This window comes from Thermobia domestica, chromosome 3 (assembly GCF_964235325.1).
Source record: "Thermobia domestica chromosome 3, izTheDome1.hap1.1, whole genome shotgun sequence".
NCBI lineage: Eukaryota > Metazoa > Arthropoda > Insecta > Zygentoma > Lepismatidae > Thermobia > Thermobia domestica.
In genome coordinates, this window is record NC_137456.1 from 108,227,858 (window position 1) to 108,253,537 (window position 25,680).

Genomic DNA, 25,680 nt, shown 5'->3' on the forward strand with positions numbered 1-25,680 from the left:
CTCCACCAGCATCCCTTAAGGAACTGGATCATGTTTTGGAGGAACAATGGTACAAAATTCCACACGCCACGATTCAGGAGCTGTATACATCCATTCCACATCGGATCCAAGCTATTTTGCACGCAAAATGAGGCCCCACACCATACTAGGTGTGATTTTCACACTTTTGCAAACGTTTTAGATATTTTTCTCCAACCCATGTACTTCTCGCTATCTAGTACCTTTTTCACTCTATAACGATCAACTTTATACTCTTTTGTTCTATGTAAAGCAATACTGAAATTAGATCTCGTAGTACATTTCAACTATTTACAGTTTTAGTAGAAACTCAAGGATGAATGTGAAATATAGTGTATTCTTGGAACGTTTAATGGATTGCAGGAAACAGCTTCTCTATATGTGATACCGTTAAACAACGTTCAAACTGGAAGTGGAGAATTACTGCCATATCCAATTTTAGTGGAAATATTAGAGTGGAAATGAAATTTATTCTTGATACGCTTTAAAGATTGTAGAAAACCGTTTTACGCTGATTGTTACCGTTTTCACTCTACAACAATCAACGTTAAAACGGAAAGTGTATGTCACTTCCCGTTTTTGTAGATACATCAGATTGGAAACGAAACTATTCTTGGAACGCTTAATTGACTACAGAAAACAGTTTATCGCTAGCTATTACGGTTTTAGTTCTATGCCGATCAATGTTAAAACCGGAAGAGGTTGATTTCTGCCACCTCCGGTTTTAATAAATATTAGAGTGGAGATGGGGTGTATTCTGGGGAAGCTTAATTGATTGCAGAAAACCTCTTCTTGCTGTTTATTACGAGTTTTATTCTGTAGTGATCAATGTTGAAATCGGAAGTGGTTGATATGTGCCATTTTCCGTTTGAATCGAGGGTTAAGGGAAAAGATGATAGCTATTCTTAACCGCAAAATTGACCCGCCCCCACCCCAAAAAATGTCGCTATCTGTTATTGTTTTTTTTTTTCTATCTCGTAGGTCAATATTGAAACTGGAAGTTACGGCAGATTTCTTTTGGATTTTGTTCTCTTTTAAACAATGTTTAGTGACGGGTGCGGAGTTCTTTCAACAACCACAAGTTCTCTGGTACGTTGTTCTCTTTGAAAGGCTGAACAGTTCCTACACCAAGCAGAATGATCAGGTTTACTGTTGACGCAGGGCTTGTTCGCTGTGCAATGGTCCACTCGCTGATTTCTCTGGCTACAATTCGCACAAATAGCAGCCACCGCATTGCACGACATACTGGTGTGCCCGAAATGCTGACATTGAAAACGATGAAGACGACTGAAAATGTAGGGTCGTATTTTCAGTCTATAATATTCAGCCTTTACAAACTTCCCGTGTGTAGACAAACTGAAAGTAAGAATCAGAGACTGAGTTGAAAGCAGTTCACCTGACTTCTAACTTTTAATCTAAGCTACTTCTTCAGCATGTTGGTCTGCCAGTACAAGTTCAATCTCCTTTCCAGTAGCGTTCAGGAAATCCCAGCATGAAATCACTCCTCAATTCACATTCAGTAGACGCTGTGATTCTTCTGATACTGAAATCAGCCCAATCTATCCAATTTAAGCAGATTCACAATTTGCTTCTCATATACATTTCCATTAACAAACTGCCATTTTTCAGTTTTCAGACGTCCGTAATTTGTCCGGCTGTAATAGTAATTGTAGGCCCCTTTTGATTATAAGAATGGGGGGAAGGCCTTTAAAACTAGTCGGACGGTTAGATTCACCACTCCTATTGATAGCATTCTTTGTTTAATTACAGGATATCATACTACAGGAACCCCAATACTTACAGTATCTCTTCAACGTTCTCTACACTGGATTCAGTTTCGGTCTCGCTCGCATGAGATTCGAATCACCTGAGATCCTGGCCCCAAAATGCATTATTTTTGTACCAATATAATTTTTATTTTTAATCTTTATAAGTGAAAACTGTGTGTGGTCGCCGCAATACCACATCGAGGCTTCATAAAAAGAACTAGTGATACTCCAATAGCAATTCTGTAGGCATATCATAACCAAAGGTTCAGCGTGGAGCCAACGTTGTAAAAAAGAATGAGAGAAGCACCAAACCACCATCCAGGTCAACAAAACACATGGATTAATAATAATAACAATCAACACAAAAATAAAAACTTGAGCTTACTACCGGTAACCACAACACAAAACCAGTAACAATTAAAATGGTGCGGATGATTTAACATTACATATAGGCTTATAAAAATTCAAATACAAAATATAAATGAAATACTAGAGTCACAAAAAAGGATGAAATGTTGCACATCCACCTCTTCCACAGGAAGAAGTTCACTGTCCATCCTCCATTAAGAGTCCCTATCACTGTGAAATTGAAATACAGCTAATTTTACAGTAATTACGTGATATCTTCAAATAGATAAAAGATAATCGAAAAGTGGATCAAGACCTCCCTAGACGATGTTATTTTGCATGAGGTACCGTTATCACGAGTCACCTAGTAGCTTTCCGTTTGCGGTTATTTAGAATGCGAAAATAAATGCCGATTTTCTAAATGGCTGGAAAACGAAAGCAGATAAATGAGTTATGATAATGGTATCTCAAGCAGAATAATATTGTCTAGGGAGGTCTTGTTCCACTTTTCGAATATATTTTATCTATTTGAAGATACCACATAATTACTGTAAAATTAGCGGTATTTTAATTTCGCAGTGATGACGCCTCTTAAGTATGCCACCAATCACCTGCGAGTCCGGCAGCGGTATTTGGAAGTGAGGGGACAGGGAAAGGAAAGTGAGTATATATGAATGATGAAAAAAGCTGCCCTCTCAGCCCCACTCCTTCCCAACGATGATGTCCGCTGCTTGAAGGGATTGTGGTAAAATCTTTTGGAGGCTAGTGAATGTAGTTAGAGCAATTAATATAACTACGCGGAGAAATAGGGCCTTATTACGTAGCGGATTCTTCAACGCACTCGATTTCTACGTTTTAGTTTTGTAATAATAGGCATAACAGTTATATTGATTTTTCCACGATTTACATTATTACGCTCTACAATTTTTGCGAAGACTCGCACGGAATAAGACCTATACTGTCTATGATGTAACTTCTTCCGTTGTACTGTTGTAATACTCCGAATAATATAACAGATATTCTACTTATTTTAAAGTGTGCATATATTTTTTTTAACAGTTTGAGTATTCATTAAAATATTACTTAGTGTATAAGTAACTGGTATCTAGGTCTGCACCCGGTTATATACAACCTCAATTGAGGTTATGAAAGAAATTGTTTGTAAAACAATGTGCAATAAAAATGCACAGTGATTTATTGCCTTGTCTCACCATCACCAATCATTTCCATCAACTTATACATTCAATTTATTATATGACAGAACAATTCTAATGATAAAGGTGACTTGCAACGAAGTATGCACCAAAAGATGTAAAATCTCAATTGAGGGTATGAAAGAAGAAAAGAGACATCAATACTATTGCCCTCATAAATTGTTTATATAGGATAATGCATGAATGATATGGCATAACAAATTTAATCAATAAAAATAACATGGCCATGATTTGTTGGTCCTTTATCGGAATCATAAATTTGACGTTGAAAATACTTTTGTGATGGATTATAACACTTTATCACATAGCCACTCTATTCAAATAAGTTCAAATTATATTTCTATTATGAGAACATTTGGATATGTATTGCTAAAATGGCATATTACTTTTGTTTGGTTGTGTTAATTTCCTATGTTTATGTAAAACATATCTCCGTAATTCGTAGAAACAATTATTTAATGATTTAATCTCCAATATCTGTAATGGATAAAAATTACTATACCAATGAGATCAATAGGTTTACTTTACTGTGTCGATTTTGCTTACGAAGCCTGCGCAACAGAATGAAAGTGAATATGTTTGAAGGAAGTTTCTGTAAGAATATAATGCAAAAAGTATATGATTGCTTATCGATTACAGTAAGTACGATCAGCTGTACGGAAATATGCTTAATGTTTAATAAGCTTTGTGGCATATGCTATATAGCTTCTTACCATTTATTATTAGTTTATTGCCTTAGGAAAGAAGTTACTTATATAATATTATGACCGTCAGTTATTTTTTTTTATTTTTTATTTTTTTTAGTTTACGGGTAGAATTAGATGCTTGCGTACTCGAGTGGTACATATTCATGACTTTCTAGTAGAGAACTGAACCAAATGAGAGCGATATACTAGTATTGAAACGGAAAATAGACCCCTTCAAGTAGCAAGACTCCTATCGCGGAAATTGTTGAAGTTTAGAGGGAAACATCATTTATTATTCATTAAACCCCTTTTTATTCGTGTATGTTTCTTGCCTTCTCTTTCAACCGCAAATAGACTACCTCTGACCAGTGAAGCCATATCTAGCATCTTGGTGCTAGATCTAGCATAATTCACATGCATTTAGCATCTAGCATCTTGACTTTAGCATCTTGGCCAAATCTAGCATAATTTCATTCTTAACCTCTGATGACCAGAAAAAGTACGAAAATTTAGATGGTTCAAGGACCGTCCGGAATTATTCTTCTTAGTTGAAGCGATGATTGGAACAATGAGACCAGTCAGTATTTCCGCGGTTGTAATTTATTGTTGAATTCAGAGAAATGTTCAAAAACAGCAAAACGTGACTACAAAACATATTTACTTACCCATAGCTTTATTACTGTCAACTGAAACCTGAATGTTTGGTTATCTAGAATGTTTCTATCCCTTTCAATTTACAACTTGAGAGGGGAGGGATATGAACATCTTGGGATAGCTAGTAATACACTAAAAGAAATGCTTCAGGCCTGTGTCGGAAGCGGCATGTTGTGTATATGTTTCTTAAACTGTTATTCATTCATAAAATATAAATTCGACCTTCCTCTCCTATAATGTGCCATTTACAAATTTATTTCATTATCATTTCTGACAGCGTCATATTAGCTTTGTACATGAATACGGTTGAAACACTTCATTGAAATAATGAAGATAAATACGGGCGGGTCTTTAAAATTAGTTAGAAAAGATAATTTGAAAATCTGGCATAATTTACAAAAATCTAGCATAATTCAGACCCGCGTTTGGCATCATCGCGAGTGTCGAGTATGGCAAGCCTGCCTCTGACAGACTCGCGGATGGTTGCTGAGATTCTAGGACGATGATGATCAGTGGGAGTTTCCTCCGACCGATTATTGTGAGAGTAGTGTTTCTTTTGTGGTTTGTGTCCCATAAAACATTTAAAAAGTAAAAAAAAAAGAACTAATCTGCTAGAGGCGGATTTAACCCGGGGCCGGGTGGCAAAGTGACAAAAATAATTGAAGCAGCTATTACATATATATATCGTATATTTGGAAGTTAATAGTAAACTCGTGATATACCTATTTAGGTATGCACGCGAGACGTCTCGTCTAGTCTCGCATTTGCGAGACGAGACTGAAAATTTTATGCGAAACGCGAGACGAGACTCGATTAAGTCTCGCACGAGAAGTCTCGCGAGACTTCTCGCAGTCTCACAACATTTATGAATTACATTTAATTGTATATTTAGTAATTTTACATTTATTTAGTTTTCTAACTTGAGCGTTAATGCCTCCAGGAACAAAAAAGTGATTGGGGCAATAGACATTTTATGAGATTTATTATTATTCAAGGTTGATTTTCAGAATTAAAGCCTTCTTTAGTTTCTTTTAAAAAAAAAAAAGCTTTGTAAATTGGAAATTTATTACAGTATCGATTTAGGACTTTATTTTGCGACACAAACACATACACGCGGGCTCGCACGAATACATGAACTTCTGTTTTTGGTCTGAAAAGCGAATAAGACTCCCTATTGCTGCAAAATGTGATATTTCTGTTGTTTCTGTCTCACATTACTACTAGCGATTAATGTTGGGGGATGGCGGGGAAATCCCCTCTCGTCAAAGTTTATCCCCGGCCCGGCTGGCAGAAATAACATTACATTTTTACATGGAATGAGTATTTTCTTTCTATATATTTATGAAAAACATCTCCCTCTAGTTCGAAAGTTTAATTCAAACACTGGTTTGGTAGGATGGCCCTATAGGTTTGGGGGGAGATGGTAGGAATGGCCCTATATCTGTCAGCAATTTTATTTTCTAGATCTGGCAACACTATATAAGTTGAAAGCGAAAGTTGATAAAATGCGATAATGCAACATTGCTACAAGCGCGAACGAACCGAAAGAATTGGGTCGTATTGTGTTGTGAGGAGTTTTTTTGTTGTCTACAAGCGCGTTTGGTGGTATAAAAACATCTTTATAATGGAAAATCACTCTTCAAGGAAACGACCAAAACGTGTAAATGTTGATAGTGGCGACGATATTTTAGAAGAGCCAAATATTGCTGGAGACCTCTAAGCTGGAAAACAATGTTGGATCCAGCATCAATTTATGCTAGTTTTGCTGTAAATTATGCTATTAATTTGACGAAAATTAATGGTCCAGCAATCAAATTCCAGCACAACTTTTCTTTTAATTTGGAGCGGAATGGACACAAGTTCGGATACCATGTTGGACTCTAGGTTCCGTCTCCTTAGGATGTTATGAACATTCATCCCATGGAAAGCAATTGCAAACCACCATGGATTCACCTTGCCAAGGGACTTTTAGGTCAAATACCTGCCTTCGGACAGAATATCACATCATTATTCATTAACAGCCACAGAATAACACATTGTGAAATTTTGACCCAGAATATATGCGAGACCATGCGAGATAGTCTCGCGCGAGACGCGAGATGAGGCTCAAAATTTTATGCGAGACGCGAGACGAGACCATATTTGTGAGACGAGACCAACATTTGAGGTCTCGTCTCGTCTCGCGTGCATCCCTATACCTATTATAGTCTGGGTTATGGTTGGCACCCCCAGTTTTTACCTTCTAGATCCGCCTCTGAAATCTACATCATTTTAGAAATTCTTGTTTGTTTTGGGTTACTAATGGCTATTATTTTGTTAACTCAGATATTTTTCCTTTATTATCTCTCTTCTTTATCTTATGGTGGTTTGTGTTTTATCGACAGGAACGATGTATTTTGAAAAATGATAGGGTCTATACAAATAAAAAGTTTTTTTTTCAATCTTTCCGAAGAAGAAAGAAAACCCGTTTTTTTGTTTGTTTGTTTGTTTTTTGGCAGTTCACAACTTTTCAACACTAGATATTACTACTCGAATACCTCAAATGTAACAGGTTCATTATAGCTTCGGAAATATTCCACAGTATTACTAAAACAAAATTGATCAAAGTTCCAAATATTTATTAACATTACTTGTGTAACCGTTTCGACAATGTAACATCGCCTTCATTAGGCACGTTATCTAATATATATTTGAAGCTTTAATCAAATTTGTTTTATGAATACTTAAATGTAAATTTTGAGCATTTAGATCGCATGTAATTTTTGTTGAGTTAATCCTTAGCCGGAATGCCTGAAATTTTTGGTTTCGCTTTTTGCTATATTGCGGAACCAGTAGCTGTTGACTCACTAGCTTAAGATGTAAAAAGATGAATTAATTCAACACTATTTCTTCTTGTGCATTGTAATGTATTACAGGTATCAGAAGATGACAATTTACCTCATTATATTTGTTTGCCATGTGCAGAAATGCTGGAATGTTTCGTAGAGTTTAGGAAGATTTCACATGAGTCAGAAGCAGCATTAAAAGATATGGTCAGATCTTCGGAACGTAGGAGTTTGTCACGTAACAATGTGAGTGAACGTAAGTAACTTGTAATTACATAGTAAATGTTGATAATTGTCTATTTTTAAAAGTAGGTACATAACATAATAGAAAAATACTATTACGATTCTGAAGCGTGTACAGTAGATGTTTGATATTTTAAAAGCATGTACCTGTATCGGAAAAGCACAAGTTTCTTGGAAATTGTATTAGAATAATAATATGATATTAATCTTTGAGTATTTGCTTGAAATGTCGACTAAAAGCAGGGAATTCGTGTTACTATTAGGTTCAAAATCTCTTGTCGTCGCGAATTCTGTCAAGGAATTTGAAGCTTAAAATATACAAAACGATAATCATGCCTGTTGTTCTGTATGGCTGCGAAACATGGTCACTTACTCTGAGGGAAGAACATAGACTGAAAGTATTTGAGAACAAGATCCTAAGACGAATATTCGGACCTAAGAGGAACGGGAATGGGGAATGGCGGAAACTGCATAACGAGGAACTACATAATTTATATGGTTTACCCAACATTGTTAGGGTCGTCAAGTCTAGGAGGCTTAGGTGGGCGGGTCATGTAGCTAGAATGGAAGAAAGTAGAAAGTCTTGACTGGAAGACCAATCGGAAAACGACCATTAGGAAGACCTAGGCGCAGATGGGAGGACAATATTAAGATGGATCTCGCAGAGATTGGAATACAAAGTAGAAACTGGATCCAGTTAACTAAGGATAGAAGTCAGTGGAGAGCTTTTGTGAACGCGGCATTGAATCTCCGGGTTCCATAGGCCATAGAGTTTGTTAGTTAGTATTTGCTTGAAGTTTTTTTCCGCTAAACTCATCGCATATGTTGAATTGATGAACGAATTTGGGACTTTATTCCGTAATTATTTGCGTCAACGCAAAACAAAATCTGCCTTTTAATTTGCGATAGCCTAATCGGTTAGTATCGGTGATAAGCAAATATAAATGATTTTTGGTTGTTTTGTGTTGCGTTACGCTCTGCAGCGTTTGCGAATAGTGATACAGAATGATGGTCTTTGTAAGCTCTACATAGTTTAATGGTCAGAATGGTTGGTAATTTGCAAAAATAATGTTAAAAATTTCTTGGCCGGAATTATTGTAAAGTGTATGTAAGCTAAACAACAATTTGATGTAGATATCCAACAATTTCAACCTCACATTTCCAATCGTAATTGTAGTTATCTCATAATTTTTTACGTTGGTAATTAAGTTAGTTGGCAAATGCTGGGCAAAGTAGCCAATTATAATATAGGGCCAGTTTAGGCAGTTGGCTAGCCTATCGTATCCCACTGTTGGGTTTACTATCTGTTCTGCTGGATGTGGTGAAAAGCACGCATTTATTTTAGAGAGCTGTGACCAGAATTCGAATGTACACATTTTCGACAAATGGTACAAGTTGTGAGTTCAAAGAAAGAAAACAGATGACCATGTTAAAACAGGTGCTTAAGGCTACCAAGCGTCCCATTTGATCAGGATGGTCCTTTCTTCACAGAATTGAAAAAAGAAATTCTGTTGTTTCAGGAATGCCTCTGTCCATTGAACACTGCAAACACAACTGTCAATTACATGAAGCACTGTTTCAATGTCTAGATCATCTTCCTTATTCTCCAGATCCAGCTCCTTCAGACTATTACTTATTCTCCAAACTCAGAAAAACTGAAAGGACGCTATCTTGCATCTGACAAGGAGGTGATTAGTACTAGGAAACAGTTTTGTAAGAACAGTCTTCAGATTTTTTAAGCTGGTCTGCAAAAATTGTAGCATCGTGGGAAAAGGTGTATTGAACTTCGGGGGAAATACAGTATGTAGAATACTGTAAAGTTTCATCATTTCACGTTCACTCCTGGGTAGGAGTATGAATTTTTCAGTAGACCCTCGTATTTATCAATGTCAACCATTGACGCTTAATGCTAGGTGAGTTCAGAATAAGAGTCGACACATTATTGTTAGCTTGCACATTCATGTTATAGTTAATCTGTGCCTCAAACAAACCACATCCGTTTTCCCACAGATATTGTGACGCATTCTACGTGGAACCAATAGAGACATTTCACACAGCAATATATATATATATATATATATGGTGTTAAAACAACTCAATTTGTCTACACTCTTAGTGTTTTATTTCAACATCAATTCCATCACTTTCCTAGTTATCATAAAGCAATATAGTGCACATAGAAAATCTGATGACAGCACTTCTACCCATATAAACGTTATCAGAAAGTTCATGCACTCACATAACTACTTTTAGATTACAGGAAATTTAACACACTATTCGTTACATGATATACATGTCAATTACACCGTGTAAAGTTTTGCTCAGAGAAAAAAAAGAAAGAAAGAAATACATATTCTCAATATCATTGCTAGATATTTATGATACGCTAGGAGGGCAATGATCTGGGTATACATTAGCCTATCTAACATTATCTTGTAATTAAGAGAAATACTCTAAACTCCATGCCAAAGAGAGAGAGAGAGTAACTCTCTAATGGCTGGAAGCAGGTATCCTTTTCCTACACATCAAAGTAAAGTGATGAATAAAGTTTTAAAAGTTCACTTTACTCCCGTACCCTTAAAAAACTGGGAGTTCTAAAGTTCTACTGTTTTCGAAACCTAAAAAAACCTCCATCATATTTCCAATTTTATCATCTAATTCATATCCCCAGCCGTCTTTGCAAAATTAAAATGAATTCTAGTTCTCGGCATGTATGGTCTGTTTCAATCGCATAATTTTCTTTCCCCATTCACCAAGCTGCACTTCGACCAACACTTTAGTATGCTGTATCAATTATTCCGTCTCACCACGACCATTTAATCAGTGCAATACAGACTTCCCTTCTTGCCCGGTAATCTTTGATCTGGAGAAAGCATTTGACTTGGTTTGACACCCCGCCTTACATTGCAAATTTCATAACTAACTCTTACCACTTTCATACATTATTTCTTGTTAGAGCGACTGGGTTATATTTTGATTGACACACCTTCTCATACGATATTCTTGCATTAAGAAGTTCCTCAAAGTCCTTCATTGTTTCCCTTGTTATATTTATTATATGTCTCCGAGATCACCTTCCCAATGATACACAACTCTATCAATTTGTTCATGTCGCTGCCTTATTCACAATGACCTGCACTCTATTAATAGAACTACCATTAGAACTCCAAACCATTAACAGAACTATACCAGCAGTTATAAATACCTTTGAATGTTGGTGTGCTTGTATGGAGACTGGGTATTAACTCTAGCAGAACCCAATCAACGGCTTTCTTACCACCTAAATCCCAATCTACTTAACTTTCAAGTTGAACTTACTTTTGTTTCCGGTTGTATCGTTACTTATTTCGGTGTTATTTTTTTTACTCGAAGCTCATCTGAACCCATCGTCTCACAAAAATCACAGGCCAATCACAAAATCATCTTAATCTCCTCAAAATATTTAGTTGGGACAAATGGGAATTGCACTCTACCAGAGTACTTAATACTTATAAACCCTTTGTGAGAATACGTTAACTTACAGTCATAGGACCTGTGCATCCGCTCCCCTTAAATTCTCTCAAATGCTAGCTATTCTAAGGTTCCAGACTTTACGTTTAACATATCGCATACACTTACTTGTACCCAACACAGTCACCAAACCGCAACATTCACTATCTTGTGATTACGATTTCGTTCTGGCCGTGCCCACCTTATATTACTATATATGCATGTTCCCTTAACTATGTCTGTGTCACCTCGTAAACCCTTATACATTGTACCCTCGTAAACACTCTCTTACCGATCATGTTTTATCATTTTGCCTTCACCTTGATGAATATATGATTAATATAAAAATAAATGAATAAAAAAACGTAACCCTTAGACCATATGTCCCTTCTCGAATATTTGTATAGCAGTTACCTGGAAAAAGGGCACAGCCCTTTAAACGAACTGGCACAAAAAGCCTTGGTGTTGAAATATCACGCTAACAGTGATTAACAAATTGAGCTATTTTAACACGATAATTTTTTGTTTTGTAAACGATGAGAATGTAGATCGAACTAATAGTCATAGTAGTTATTTAGATCAGCCAAGCACATCTGGAATGGGCTTCAAGGGTGCCATCTTAGCAATCTTATTACATTGTTAGGATATTTTGCATCTATGCATTTTCCACATACATTGAAGTGTAAAATTTACCCCCAAAAAGACCCAAATGTTCAACTTGGCAACATTGATATATTACTATTATTAGCACCATATGAACAATAACAAACTACACATGGAGTTCATAGTACATTTCTGCCTGCTGGAACCCGGTCACAATGTTCAGTGGTTAGAGCGCCCACATTCAAATCAGACAAATCGCTCTAAAAAATGGTCACAATGCCCACACAAACTGTCAAAACGCCCAATTGTCGAATCGGTCAGAACAACCAAATACCTAAATGGTCAGAACGCCATACGGACTGATCGCTCACAACACGCAAAAATTGGTTAGAACACCCACCTGAGGGAATCTGCAGATTGCATATGTCCCAACGGTCTCAACGCCCAAACTATAATCATAAATCGGACAAATCGGACAAAAATGGCCATAATCCCCCAAAGCTAAAACAGTCAAAACGTCCAACGATCACATTACTCACAAGACCGTCAGATCACCCAAAAATATAATCAGAATGGCCAATTTCTGAAACGGTTAGAACAGATCTAAATGTTGTAACGGCCAGAAGACAAAAGAATCAGATCACTAAAAGAAACACAGAGAACCCCAAACTTTTGACTGTTGGATGTTGTCATAGACCCGGCCGGCTTAATTATGACAAATATTTTTCTAGTTATCATTTGAAACACCTACTATCAAAATCCGCCACATCCATTTAGTTGAGTTGATTTTGAGTTTAACGTTCCTTTCAGCAGCGAGGCTATGTGAGACGGGATCTACTGATTAACGTGGAATCCGAACCACATGAGCTCCCGCCGGGAATTGAACCAGGGTCTCTCACGCCAAAGGCGCGTACGTTAACCGCTTAGCTACGAATGAGCTCTCACACATCCATTTAGCTTAGTTTTGAGTAATTTTTCAAAACGTGCAATGAATCTCCATATATACGCGTACAAAATCTCATATTTGAACCAGTTTTTTTAAAAATATGATATATCTTACTAAGTTTTTAAACAAAATACTGTTTCCATGGAATTCCTTCAGATCAAACATGTAACAAACGATATGTAACACAATTTCGGTAAAAAATGGATTTGGCGGCTTTTGATATACTAGGCGCCTCATTTATACATCTTAGGATTACATCAGTTCTGAAATACAGAAACGATATATTTTGTCCTACTTGATTTGATTTCTTCTTAGCAACAATTCTTTTACTAAGCACTTTACCATAGCATATCATCACATTCACAAAAGTTCCCAATTATGGATAAAACATAGTAGTGCACATTTTCTTCATAATTACTATATACAGTACATTTATATATTTAAAAATATTTGGGGATATAGTTTTTTCTTAAATGGTTTATTTCATTACATAGGGATTTGATATAAAAGAAGTCGGTAGTATAGTTAACAATTAGATACATAATAGTCTGGTGGCAGAGCAACAGAACCTTGCATTTTGGGGTGACCAAGGTTTTTTGATGTTTTCTTATAGATTTTGATGTGCTGAATCCAAAACTGCTGGGTGCAACGCTTGCACCCTTGAGCATTTCCTACAAAACTCACTAACGATTTCCCCTCTCCATTTTTATTAAAAAATCGTTGACTTCGGGGAAATTATCTGTAGCTTCTACAGTAGTTAATGTAGAATAAAAATTCAAACCTTGTTCTGCTTCTAATGAAACAGTCTTTCCAACTATGTTAATCACTTGGGGCTGCGACGAATAGAAATGGGAAATAAAATGGGAAATTCTGGAAAATTCCCTCCCAAAGCATCTTTCAGCTCTTAATATCCAAGAGCCGTACCTCGAATCTCCATCCGGAAAGAAAATACTTTTATATTTTCATGAACTTTGGACACTAGCAAACAACATTAGGAAGGGTACCGCCCTGGCACCCTTGAACATTTCCCACAAAACTCACAATTTCCCATCATTACCAATTACCAAAAAATTATTGACTTCTGGGAAATTATCTGTAACTTTTACAGTAATTAACGTAGAATAACGGTTCAGACCTTGTTATGCTTCTGTCGGAACAGTCTTTCCAACAATGTTAACCACTTGGAGCTGCAATGAACAGGAAACTAAAATAAAATGGGAAATTCCGGAAAATTCCCTCCCAAAGCATCTTTCAGCTCTTAAAGTACAAAAAGGATGGCATGTATCTCCTTCCGAAAGAAATATTTTTATATTTTTATGAACTTTCTACACTAGTAAACAATATTAGAAAGGTTGCCACCTTTACCATTTCTCATTAAACTCATGATTTCCCATCATCTATATTAAAAATAGTTGTGTACCTTGAACTTCTATACAAATTAACAAAGAATAATGCTTCATCCCTTTCTGCTTCTGTTCGAACAATCTTGCCAACAATATCAGCCCTTAGGGCAACATTTGCAATTTGAAGACATTTTTATTAAGCATGAATGTAATGTATTTAAACTGTTCGAAAATTTTCTATTATCAGTAAAGTGTATTAATAAATCGTACGTTTAAAAAATAAATATTCTTATAACTTTCTTCGATTTTTATGATTTTGATTAAAATGTAGCACCTGTAATTCGAGAGGTTTCGCACACTTAGAAAATGAATGTTCTACTGGTATTCTAAAGGCCACATTTATCTGTAAGAAATGGTTATTCAAAATAAACTTACATAATGACTTAAGTATGTAATGTTCATTTGTAATATTATTCCTCACCACTTTCTTCACTCTCGTCAGCGTCGTTGTGTGAGTACGTGTTTAGTTTATTGTAGCATCTACCATCAAAGCATTTACAGAACACTGCACATGGTAGTTTACCTACACAACTACATCTTCTTGTTGAACAAGATTTTTCTAACGAACAGGAACATTTGATGAGGTGAAGTACATCGGCAGGACCTGGATCAACATTTGGAGGAAGCATAACTGGTCTTAACGATTTGGTTGTTTCATCACGTGTCCATCCATAACAAGTTGGATCAACATTTGGTGGGTCTGCCCTGTCTGCACTCAGCCAAATTAGCATTTGTAGATGTGCGAGCTTTACATTTAGTTTAAAAGCTTCCGACGTGGGTGGAGAGAGCAAAGTAGTGGGGCTCTTGTGTGAGCAGATGCAGTTTTTTTCTTCCAAACGTTAATACGAACTTCTGTCATAGACTTCACACTTGCTATACCATAGCACGCAGCTACAAAGTCAGTTGCTTCTTGTTCTATATCACTGGTTATCTCTTCCTGAGACCCCAATTTTTTCAAGCTAACTCCTTTTAACACTTGTTTAATGGCTGTTGATTTTCTTGTATTATAACCACCATATTCTGGAGTGACTTCAGGACTTCTAATGGTCGACTTTAAAAACTCGAAATCTATTATCTGTGCTCTGTACACTGAATAAACTTGAGATGCAAGTAATGCTAGAGTTAGTCCTCTTTTAAAGCTGTCGTGACAGCGTTGATTCCATCTCCGTCACTTCCTTTATTTATGCTGCGTTTCAGTGAACAAATTTTAGCTAACTTACTGTGCAAGAATTGATTGTAACAGTCTTTGTGGTAACAAGCGTCTGCCGCATATAGATCTCCAACAGCTCCATTTACACGCACTCGAACAACTTCGGATAATTCATCATTTCAAACATCACATATTTTGAGGATAGCTTCTTGAATAATCGGTTGCCCTGGACGATCGACCGTTCTAAGGTGATATCTGCGCCATCGACTTGGATTTTTTGAATCAGGATCGGAACAGATCTCTCCACAGAATAGAGAGTCAGTACGAAAATTGAAAGGTTTTGCGTCTGATCTTCTAATCCGTTTTAGCTGTGGTTCAGAGGAGGTTGAAGTTGACAGCTCTTTGGTTCTCTTGATATGCCACTGCGAAGTATATGTTGATACGCAGTCCTTATGAAAGTATACTGGCACATTTTCCTCAGGAGAAATAAACCATCCATCACGTCCAAGATTACTTGCCAACATAATTGATCGAACTCGAGCTGGTCCTCCAGTTATAAGCCGCTCTTGTGTTTTCTGATAGGTGAAAATGCACTTCTTTTCTTCCGCTATGCTTTTAAAAAGTGCACTATGAAACACTACTTTGAAACGTGTTAATAAACATAAAACAGTAACAGTTCATTCACTTGGCACTAGTCAGTTGTAGACTCACCCACATACTCACTAAAAACTGTTATGTCTATGTAATGGCTCCTACATGTAGATATATAAAAAAGTTGCTTAATACATGGAGGAACGTTAGAATTAATAACTATGAAAAAACAAAAGGAAATTTAAACATTAAAAGCCATGAACTTTTATTAGCCAGGAATTGTAAACTTAACTTAAATTGTTAAAAACAAAAGCAAATATAAGTACTAAATATATCATACTGCCCAAATTATATGAGGAAGATAATTGTACCATCCATTGTGCTACTTATCAATTATTTAAGTGTATATCTTACAGTTACAGTTCACGTGTGTACGGTTATTGTCAAATATAGAAAGTTCATGAAAATATAAAAATATTTCTTTCGGAAGGAGATACACCCCATCCTTTTTGTACTTTAAGAGCTGAAAGATGCTTTGGGAGGGAATTTTTCGAAATTTCCCATGTTATTTTAGTTTCCTGTTCATTACAGCTGTTCCGATAGAAGCATAACAAGGTCTGAACCGTTATTCTACTTTAATTACTGTAGAAGTTACAGATGATTTCCCAGAAGTCAATAATTTTTTGGTAAAATACAAACGATGGGATATTGTGAGTTTTGTGGGAAAATTTCAAGGGTGCCAGGGCCTTACCCTTCCTAATATTGTTTGCTAGTATCGAACCTTCATGAAAATATAAAAATATTTTCTTTCCGGATGGAGATTCGAGGTACGGCTCTTGGATATTAAGAGCTGAAAGATGCTTTGGGAGGGAATTTTCCAGAATTTCCCATTTTATTTCCCTTTTCTGTTCGTCGCAGCCCCAAGTGATTAACATAGTTGGAAAGACTGTTTCATTAGAATCAGAACAAGGTTTGAATTTTTATTCTACGTTAACTACTGTAGAAGTTACAGATAGTTTCCCCGAAGTCAACGACTTTTTAATGAAAAGAGGGAAGGGAAATCGTTAGTGAGTTTTGTAGGAAATGCTCAAGGGTGCCAGCGTTGCACCCGGCAGTTTTGGATTCAGCACATCAAAATCTATAAGAAAACATCAAAAAACCTTGGTCACCCCAAAATGCAAGGTACTCTGCAAATCTTATGGACTGGCTGCCAGACTAATAATGTATAATATAATGTGTAACACAGTTTGTCCTTTAAAAAACAGTAGATCTGAATGATTTTGATTTCCACTTTTAAGAATCTGTGATTTTAAAATATGTACTGTACAGTATTAGTGTTTTCAACTTTCAAGGACTGAAAAATATCATACTTAAAGTCAGAGCAAAATGATCAAACACATGAAAGTAAAAGTTAATTAACTAATACCTGAAGAAAATATATTGCTAAACATTAAAAACTTTGAGCCTAGAAGAGTAATGCTAATATGAGTAAACTCACCAAGGTTATTGCATTTAGAGAATCCTAGGAATATATCCAATTAATACATAATTTAAACACTAACATTAAAAGAAACAATCAGAGAAAAGGAATTTTTTCCACATACGAAGTGTTTCTTCACCCATATTGACTCTGGAACTATTACTTAAATAATTAATACTTTTCTGACCAGAGTATAAATACTTATTTATTAATCTTAAAATAAGTCGTAACAGTTTCAATAACTTAACGCTATCGTTTCAGACGTTAATTAGCAGAAGTATCTTCAAAACATTAAATTACAGATACAACAATAATAATTTAATGTTATGAAGATATTTCTGCTATTTAACGTATATAGTAACAGTTTCAATAACTTAACGCTATCTTTTCAGACGTTAATTAGCAGAAATATCTTCAAAACATTAAATTACAGATACAACAATAATAATTTAATGTTATGAAGATATTTCTGCTATTTAACGTCTGAAAAGATAGCGTTAAGTTATTGAAACTCTTACTATATATTTTAATTTTAAAGTAAATACTCTGTTTATACTTTCTATGCAGTAATGATTTTTCTTCAGCATTTTCCCCCATTAAATGTGGGAAATTTCCGAATATAGATTTCCTTATATGCAAATTTAGATCCACTATTTTTCGGTATCAAGTCAATATTTCGCTAAATTCAGGGTCAGAAAATCGGGATTATATTGTATATAGTAAACAAAATATAGAATCACGATCCATTAATACACGTATTTCCTCTTTTAGAATCGAAAGCAAAGTGAAACCGAAGATCGTATAAGTACTGCCAACAGCAAAGGCTTCCAAACTAAACAAAGACCTATTGATCACAAGGAAATAAATCTAAAAGCATTAGCTAAAAGTTCTGATATTTTGATGATGTTGGATGAACTGGAGTATGATGATATTATTCCAGTGGAATGTTTAGAAGAAACAGCTAGAAACACATCAGCCACAAGAATAAACGTACAAGTTAACAAAAGTAACGACCTAATAGGCACGGCCATTGTTAAACCGGAAAAGAAATACAGATCAATGAATGTGTTAGAAGAACCTTCTCGATTTCATTCTATCAACGAAGAACCTTCTGGATCCCATTCTATCAACGATAAGATTCTAGCCTTACCTAATTCAGTACCCAGGAATAAATCTCAAGTTTATCAAGAAGACTCTGGAAGTAAATGTCTTTTACGAATGACTACTGATCAACCCACCTTAGGGAAACTTAGTAGAAACGGAGCTGTAAGAGGCACAAGAAACACTAATGATCTTGAAAACAGTTTTGCTCTATCTACCAGAGAGTGTATTGAGAGAGAAAGCGCCTCCAGTGAAAGTCTGGGCCATAGTATGAGTAGTAGCTATGAAACAGCATGCAAGCAATTCAATCTAGAAACAAACATTAACAAGGAAACCAACATTTCCAAAAATAAATTTGATGCAACTAAATCAATGAGTATTGTTGAGAAGAAACATAAAAGTGATCGTACACCTGTAAAATTCTCTCAGAGGTAAGTTTATACATATTAAAATTCATATTCACCACTAAGTGTTCTTTATTACTTAACACTTAATACCAACGAACAAGGGTAAAACTGGATCTGAAAAGGTAGAGGGCGGTAGGTAGCTTCATGACGTCACATCGTCCCCCTGTCTATCTTTGCCCATTGTAATTTCTTAGGAACTGGGGAGACGCCGTACATATTTTTGGAGGTGGGGGGCGGCGCACAGTGGAGCGAAAAAGCAAAAAGCTGGCCAAAAGTAAAAAAAAAAAAAAAAAAAAAAAAAAAACGAATTGGCTAGAGTGATGTTAGAAGGGCCCAAATCCATAAATAAAATAGAGTTTTTACTTTATTCCGACTACCTGCGCCACTCTTAAGTAGACCCTTCAGCAGGTCAAATGCGTAGAGAACAATAGAAGAATTGTGACGCGTCCGTTGAAACGGTTGTAACTTTCGAACGCGTTCATAGTTTTTAAATCTGTAAAGTTTTCCTATATCGTACTGGTAAATAGATTAAGTGTATGAAGTGAAAAATTAATAATAATGATGTAATAATTTATAATTTGAATGCAAGTCAGGCAAAATTTTCACATTGTTTATATATTTTATTAACTTCAAGCGTTGAAAACATTATGTGCACCCTCGTGCACCACGTTCATATTTTGTAGAATGGTAGTCTGAATATTAATTAATGCTGTCGACAAAAACGTAGCTGCCAAAACGTGCCAATTACGAAGCCTGTTGATGTTATTATTGTTCATTTAATGTTACAGTGACAAGCCGTTGTAGTTATCATAACCGAATCAAATACCAATAACTTGTGTCATTTAAGTAATAATACATTTCTAATAAATAGGAACGTAACTAACAAGTAATTGTTCATCAAAATATGTGAAAAAAGTTAATGTTGTTAAAGATACATTGTGAAAATTACGAAGTATGTTAACATTCTTTTTATTCCGCCATTTTGTTTTTTTCAACTTAAGTTGCAGAATCGTAATCAGCAACCTCAATAACCCCTTAATACTAAGTTTCATTCAATTTGAATATAGTTATCATATTTTGGCCAGCTTTCTGCGTTTTCGCCCTACTGTGCGGCGTTCCTCCGCACTTTTGCCCCTGCCAACGAACGAAAAAAATATGCTTAGATTGACTCACATCTTCCACCCATATTCATCTTAATTTTATATTTTCAGTATTTTACAATTTCACATAAGCTACTAAAAGTTTAACTACAAGCTGAAAGGAGCAAAGAACAATAAAATATACAATTTTGAATCGAAAGATTTTATTTGTATTGCTTATGATTTAGCAGTTAACAATACGTGGTATGATTGGAAGGTTTTAAGACTGAGCGTGTAATGTAAGAATGACGGTATTTATAGGCTATTTGATTGGATTCTATTACAAACAAAACAAAACAAAACAAAACAAAAAAAAAAAAAAGATATTTGGAACTTAAGAAGAGCGTTAAACTTCATTGAAAGAACTTTTTCTTTTCTTTTTTAATTTTTATTTCTATTTTTTATTTTTTGCTAACAAACACATAAAATAACAGAAATTAACAGATATAAAAGGATAAAGCTTTTGAGTTCCGAATTTTGTTCATGATGAACATTCTCAATGATCGTCTAAGTTTTATTTCGTGTGCAGTATCAGATTGTTTACCTTCCTTACAGACAAGAACGGCTGCTTGGAAGATGTCTGGATATTCTGATGAAAATGGGTTATATGTACTTTACACTACTCTATATCACCAATATAACGGCTTCCTTCAATGATTTTTCCTTTTCCCCTAGTAGTGTAAAGAGAAGTTTCATTTGACGACCCATCCAGGATCCATCTTCTTCAATCAAACTCTTCTTTATTATTTCTTTGAATATAGTTAATAAAGCGTAAGACACCTAATGTATTTCCCTATGCCACCTCTTCTACTTTGACTGTTATTGGTTGGTTTATATAGACACTCATACAAGTTCTCGATCTTCCCATTCTATCCCGACCACCAAAATATGCCAGTTAATATTTTTTTTCTAAATTAAAAATCTAACAAATAATGATTTTCTTTCTCTGCAAATTTTTCAGCGATTGTTACTTGTAGTAAGGCAAAATTCCCCTTTCTCTTATAATCCTTGTTTCTTTCCAGCTTTCTCCTTTGATTGGAAACATAATTTTCTGTTTCATATTCGGAAACTTTTTTTCTGCTGCTTGTGATGAGACTTTGTGTTACAGAATAACTTAAATTGTTAGCCACTGGAATCATTACTATCTCTAAAAATCGCTTCCTTCATATATGTTTTTATTACATATTCGAACACTTTTCTTTCCTTCTTCACCTACATTCTTCATTAACTCAACTGGTATAATATCTATAATAGTTTCCTTCCGATTCCACTGGTCAAAAAAAAAAAAAAAAAAAAAAAAAAAAAACGAATATCTCTCAGACAATCTTTTGTGATTCAAATTAAGTCGATGGTGCTGAATCCGAATATGATGACCAAAAAATTTCTATCACCCACCGTTTTCCAAAGACCATCATCATCATTCTCCAGTGCTAATGTAGGGCCCTTCAGTCACGTTTAATTAGTTTTTCTGTAATTTCAATTCTGGACTTTGGCAATCTTTTATTTATGGATTCGTCTTCTATGTTTTGTTTCAACCATATTGTATTCTTCCTCTTAAGGGCCATATTTGGTCTTTTCTGCTTTTTGTACTCCTTTTCTGCCGTCTCTCTCAGAAGGTTCCAGAATTAATCTGTTAACATATTGGCTCCATTTACCACTCCATTTACTAAGATATTTTCTATTTTGACAACATCTTGATGGAACCTTTACCATGTTCGTCAGAAACTACCCCCACCATTTCTTTAAAAAAAAAATGTCTAAATAGAAATGGAGAAAGTGTACTTTAAAGACATCTTGTATCTGAAATTAAAGTACAAGGAAATCAGCTCTTTCACAAAATTTTCATTATTATCAGTCTTTTCATTGCCTTGAAACTTCTTGCACTCATCTTCAAATGTATTCTACGCTCTTCTTCTGTATCGTTCAATACGTTTCTGAAATGAAGTCCTTCAAATAGCCGCCTTAATTGCTTACCAATGAAAATGTCTTCTTTCATTTTCGCTTCACTTCATTTCCTTTAAATAGTCAAATCCATGTCCTTGTTTATCCATTGCTTTCATGAATATTTTTAGTAGACCAAGACATTAATATTATTTTAGATTTCTCTACCAAAGCCTTTTGTGCTATATTTTATTGACCAGGAATGTATTCTTTTCGGAGTGACCTTTGTTTAATAGAATAATGTTTATCCGTTGCTCAGTTATCCCATTCATAAATGAAGCAGCAAAATTTGGTATATTTCTCTTGCAACAACTCCAGTCAACAATGCTGCAACTTTCAAGTCAGCGTGTACCATGGGGATTGCGCAAGGCATACATTTATGGGTACCTCTTATGGGGCGTTTACACTTGGTCGATTTAGTCGCACGGCTAAATCGACTCGTTGCATTTGTGACTAAATCGAAGCAACTAGGCCGAATCAGATCGATGGATGTGTTCAATTGTTTCAACCGAAATTGAATGCTGCTTGTCGACTCGCTTTCCTCTGGTCGATTCGAAATCGACTGGCAATTTTAAAGATGTCCAAGCAAGCAGTAATTGGTACAATTTGCGGTGTTATAGCAGAAGAAAATAGAACGTCTTTCAATTCAGTTGCCAGTCGATTAGTCGCCTTCGATCAACAAGCGATTAAATTGAAGTCCCGTTTACACGGTCGATTAAGTTGAAAGTGACGTCAATTGAACTGAATCGAACGCAAATCGACTAAGTGTAAACGCCCCATTAGCTAACCTGTCCGTGTTCTTGAACAGAAACTAAAGTAAATTTTGGGCGCCCAAACCTTGTCCTGATCTCTGGCCTTACAGCCAAAGTAACGTTGGTAAATTTTTCTCACTAATGGTAATAATGGCCTCTTCTAAGCTTTTAGTGTCACTTCACCGCAAATGTAACGAAAATAATTTAATTTTTATGGCAGTTACGAAACATATTTTAACAAACAAAAGAATTCCTGAAACAAGTTCACACAAGCTTTATTTGTAATAGTTTTCTTATAAGTTTTCTGTTCCTTAAACACAAATATAAAGAAACTGTTCAACCACAAAAAATGTCTCGGTATACACCACCAATGAAATTTCGAAACAAGTTCAGAAGCTACCATTTAATCAAGCAAAATCCCAAATTATTTCAGTTGACATTCACTAAAACTGAATAAAATGTCAATTCACAAAATTGCGCAGTTGCTGTACGATCTCACTGAAGAAACTAATCTCTTTTGAGAGAAGCAGAGGGTTGATGCACAGTATATTATAGGTATAGTTAAGTCTACTAAGTGGAAAGACATTTAGATAGTCCTCACTGCTTAAGAGATTTAGGTACTTTTTTTTAACCATTTTCTTACAACACCCAATAAACTTCTTTCATTTCACCAGTCAATATATTGTAAAAATGTTTGTAAGACCCTATTTGTACATATAAACAATAAATATTCTCTGTATGGTTTATTGAAATGCTATGTATCGAGAAGCCTTGTAACTCATTAAGACTTTCTAGAAAGATATTTTACTATATGGAGATCGAAAATGTAATCTCTCTGAAAATTGGTGGGCGATGAAACACTTTGGCTTACATATTGGCTTCAGCGCAGTCGAAAATATAAAAATCACCCATTACCATTTCAGGGAGAAAATATATTTCCACCAATTGTTATTCGTGTCGTTAAGAACTTTCTTGAACTCATTTCTAAATAATAGAAATTCTTGTTATTATTGAATGCTTGTTTTCTTTCGATAAATAGACTAAACTGTTTACTCTTTTTGTGATATACACTAGTAAGTAGTTAAGTTCAACTAATATATGATAACAGTTTTATTAATGAAGTGTCAAGTACTCAAAATATAGCAAAAATTAATTAAAAGGTTATCTGACACACAGTAGTGTAAACTACAGTACACATGAAATTAAATTTCTATCAGATTGTGCAAAAAAAATTAAAAATTAAAGTTCATTTCCTCAACGAAAAAGATATATGAAAAGGGTTCATGTGTGAAGACCTAGCTGGTCGGTCCGTGCGGAGTATATCTTTACTTCAAGAAATTCATCCAGTAGGTTGGCTCACTGCGCATGTACTCTGTACATATCATCCATAAGTGTGTGAGACAACTGCGGCTATGCCCCTGCTGGGGTATTATTTAAAAATATCACTCTATTTTAGCATATTCCAGTATGGTCACTGATTTATTGCAATCTTTTAGTGCAGAAGATCAAATACATGTAAGTTAATAATCTGAAAATTTAAGTCAAGGTATCAACTAGAAATGTAATATAAGAAAAGTTCCTTGTCTGAAATGAAGTCAATACTCAAATTATAAGGAAGTTCTATAATTAGATATGCTGTACATATTCTTGCTTTTATTAACGCATTTAATAATTACAGTGAAGGCGCTAAATCTGTTTCTCCGAGAAAACATATCAAAGGATTGACCATGTGTCGTGAGAAGCCTAGGATAAATGAGAGTGCTAGTACATCCACAGGATCCGATATGAAGTCTGATAACACTAAAGACGATCAAACAGCTAATTTGGAGAAACTACGTTGGAGATATCTAAAGCATATCAGGAAAGAATTGAATAAACTCGAAGAATTAGAGAACTATTTTGACTTGGACACTCAGAAGATCATTTTGTGCCCATGCATAGAAAGTAACGGGGACACGAAGTGTTTAAATGAATTTCAATCTGACATTTTCACATAATGATTAAGAATTCTAGTGTTGTTTAATAAATTGTTACCAAAAAAGAAATATAAGCTTCTTACTATTTAAATGTGTAGCAAATCAACTGGAGATATAGACACTGCATACTATGTTAGATATTTTCTTTCCTATCTTCAGTATAAAAATTCGACAGCTTCTCCTCTTACTCCTTTACTTTTAGAAAGTACGCAGCAAGAGATTGTGTTAAAACAACTTAATTTTATAACAGGCTAATAATTCCCACATAACTATCATTTTAACATGTTATTCCAACAGAAAGGGTCCGGTGTTAAGGTTAACACAATCCTAATATTGCTGATTTGATATAAAGTCTGTGTTGAGTGGTGTGAAAATAACACCGCGGTCATTTTGCAGAAGTAAGTGATTGAATGAGGAAACATGGAAATACAAACATCACAACGGTGATGTATGTATACCATTTATTGTTAGTAACACCAGAGCTGTGCATAAGTTATTGAGATATTAATAACTGTATTATTCATCAGTGGTCAGCGACATATTTCATTTACTAAGATCAGTAAAACATCACATCCATCTCAATACCCTGAGTATTAAATAAGATACACTAAATGTAAGCGTGTATATTACCTTCCAAGTATATTATAAATATCTAGTAACTGATATTGAGAATTTGTACTAGTTTTTATTTCTTGTCATAAGCAAAGCTTTACACGATAATTTGATTGCGAGCTATGAATTGCGGTAATTTTATTGCTGCTAACATTTACATGATTAGAAATGCTGCCATATATTGTTCGTATGTTCACTATATTCGTCTCGCCGTTGGCTATATTTCGTTCGTTGTAACTACTTATAAATAATTTATGTCACAGTTTAGTATCCCATATAATAGTCATGTTTATTTAGTAAGAAAGAAAATGTTTTTGTAAAAGTAGTAGTTCG

General features: G+C 35.1%; 1 protein-coding gene across 1 annotated transcript; it reads left to right on the plus strand.

Moving 5' to 3' along the window:
• Nucleotides 1-3,474: 3,474 nt before the first annotated feature.
• Nucleotides 3,475-24,867, plus strand: LOC145680656 (uncharacterized). Its single transcript, XM_081751434.1, has 4 exons — nt 3,475-3,987; nt 7,605-7,760; nt 18,191-18,951; nt 24,438-24,867. Exons 1-4 carry the CDS (start codon nt 3,832-3,834, stop codon nt 24,754-24,756), a joined length of 1,392 nt encoding a protein of 463 aa, XP_081607560.1. The 5' UTR covers nt 3,475-3,831; the 3' UTR covers nt 24,757-24,867.
• The last annotated feature ends 813 nt before the right edge of the window (nt 24,868-25,680 follow it).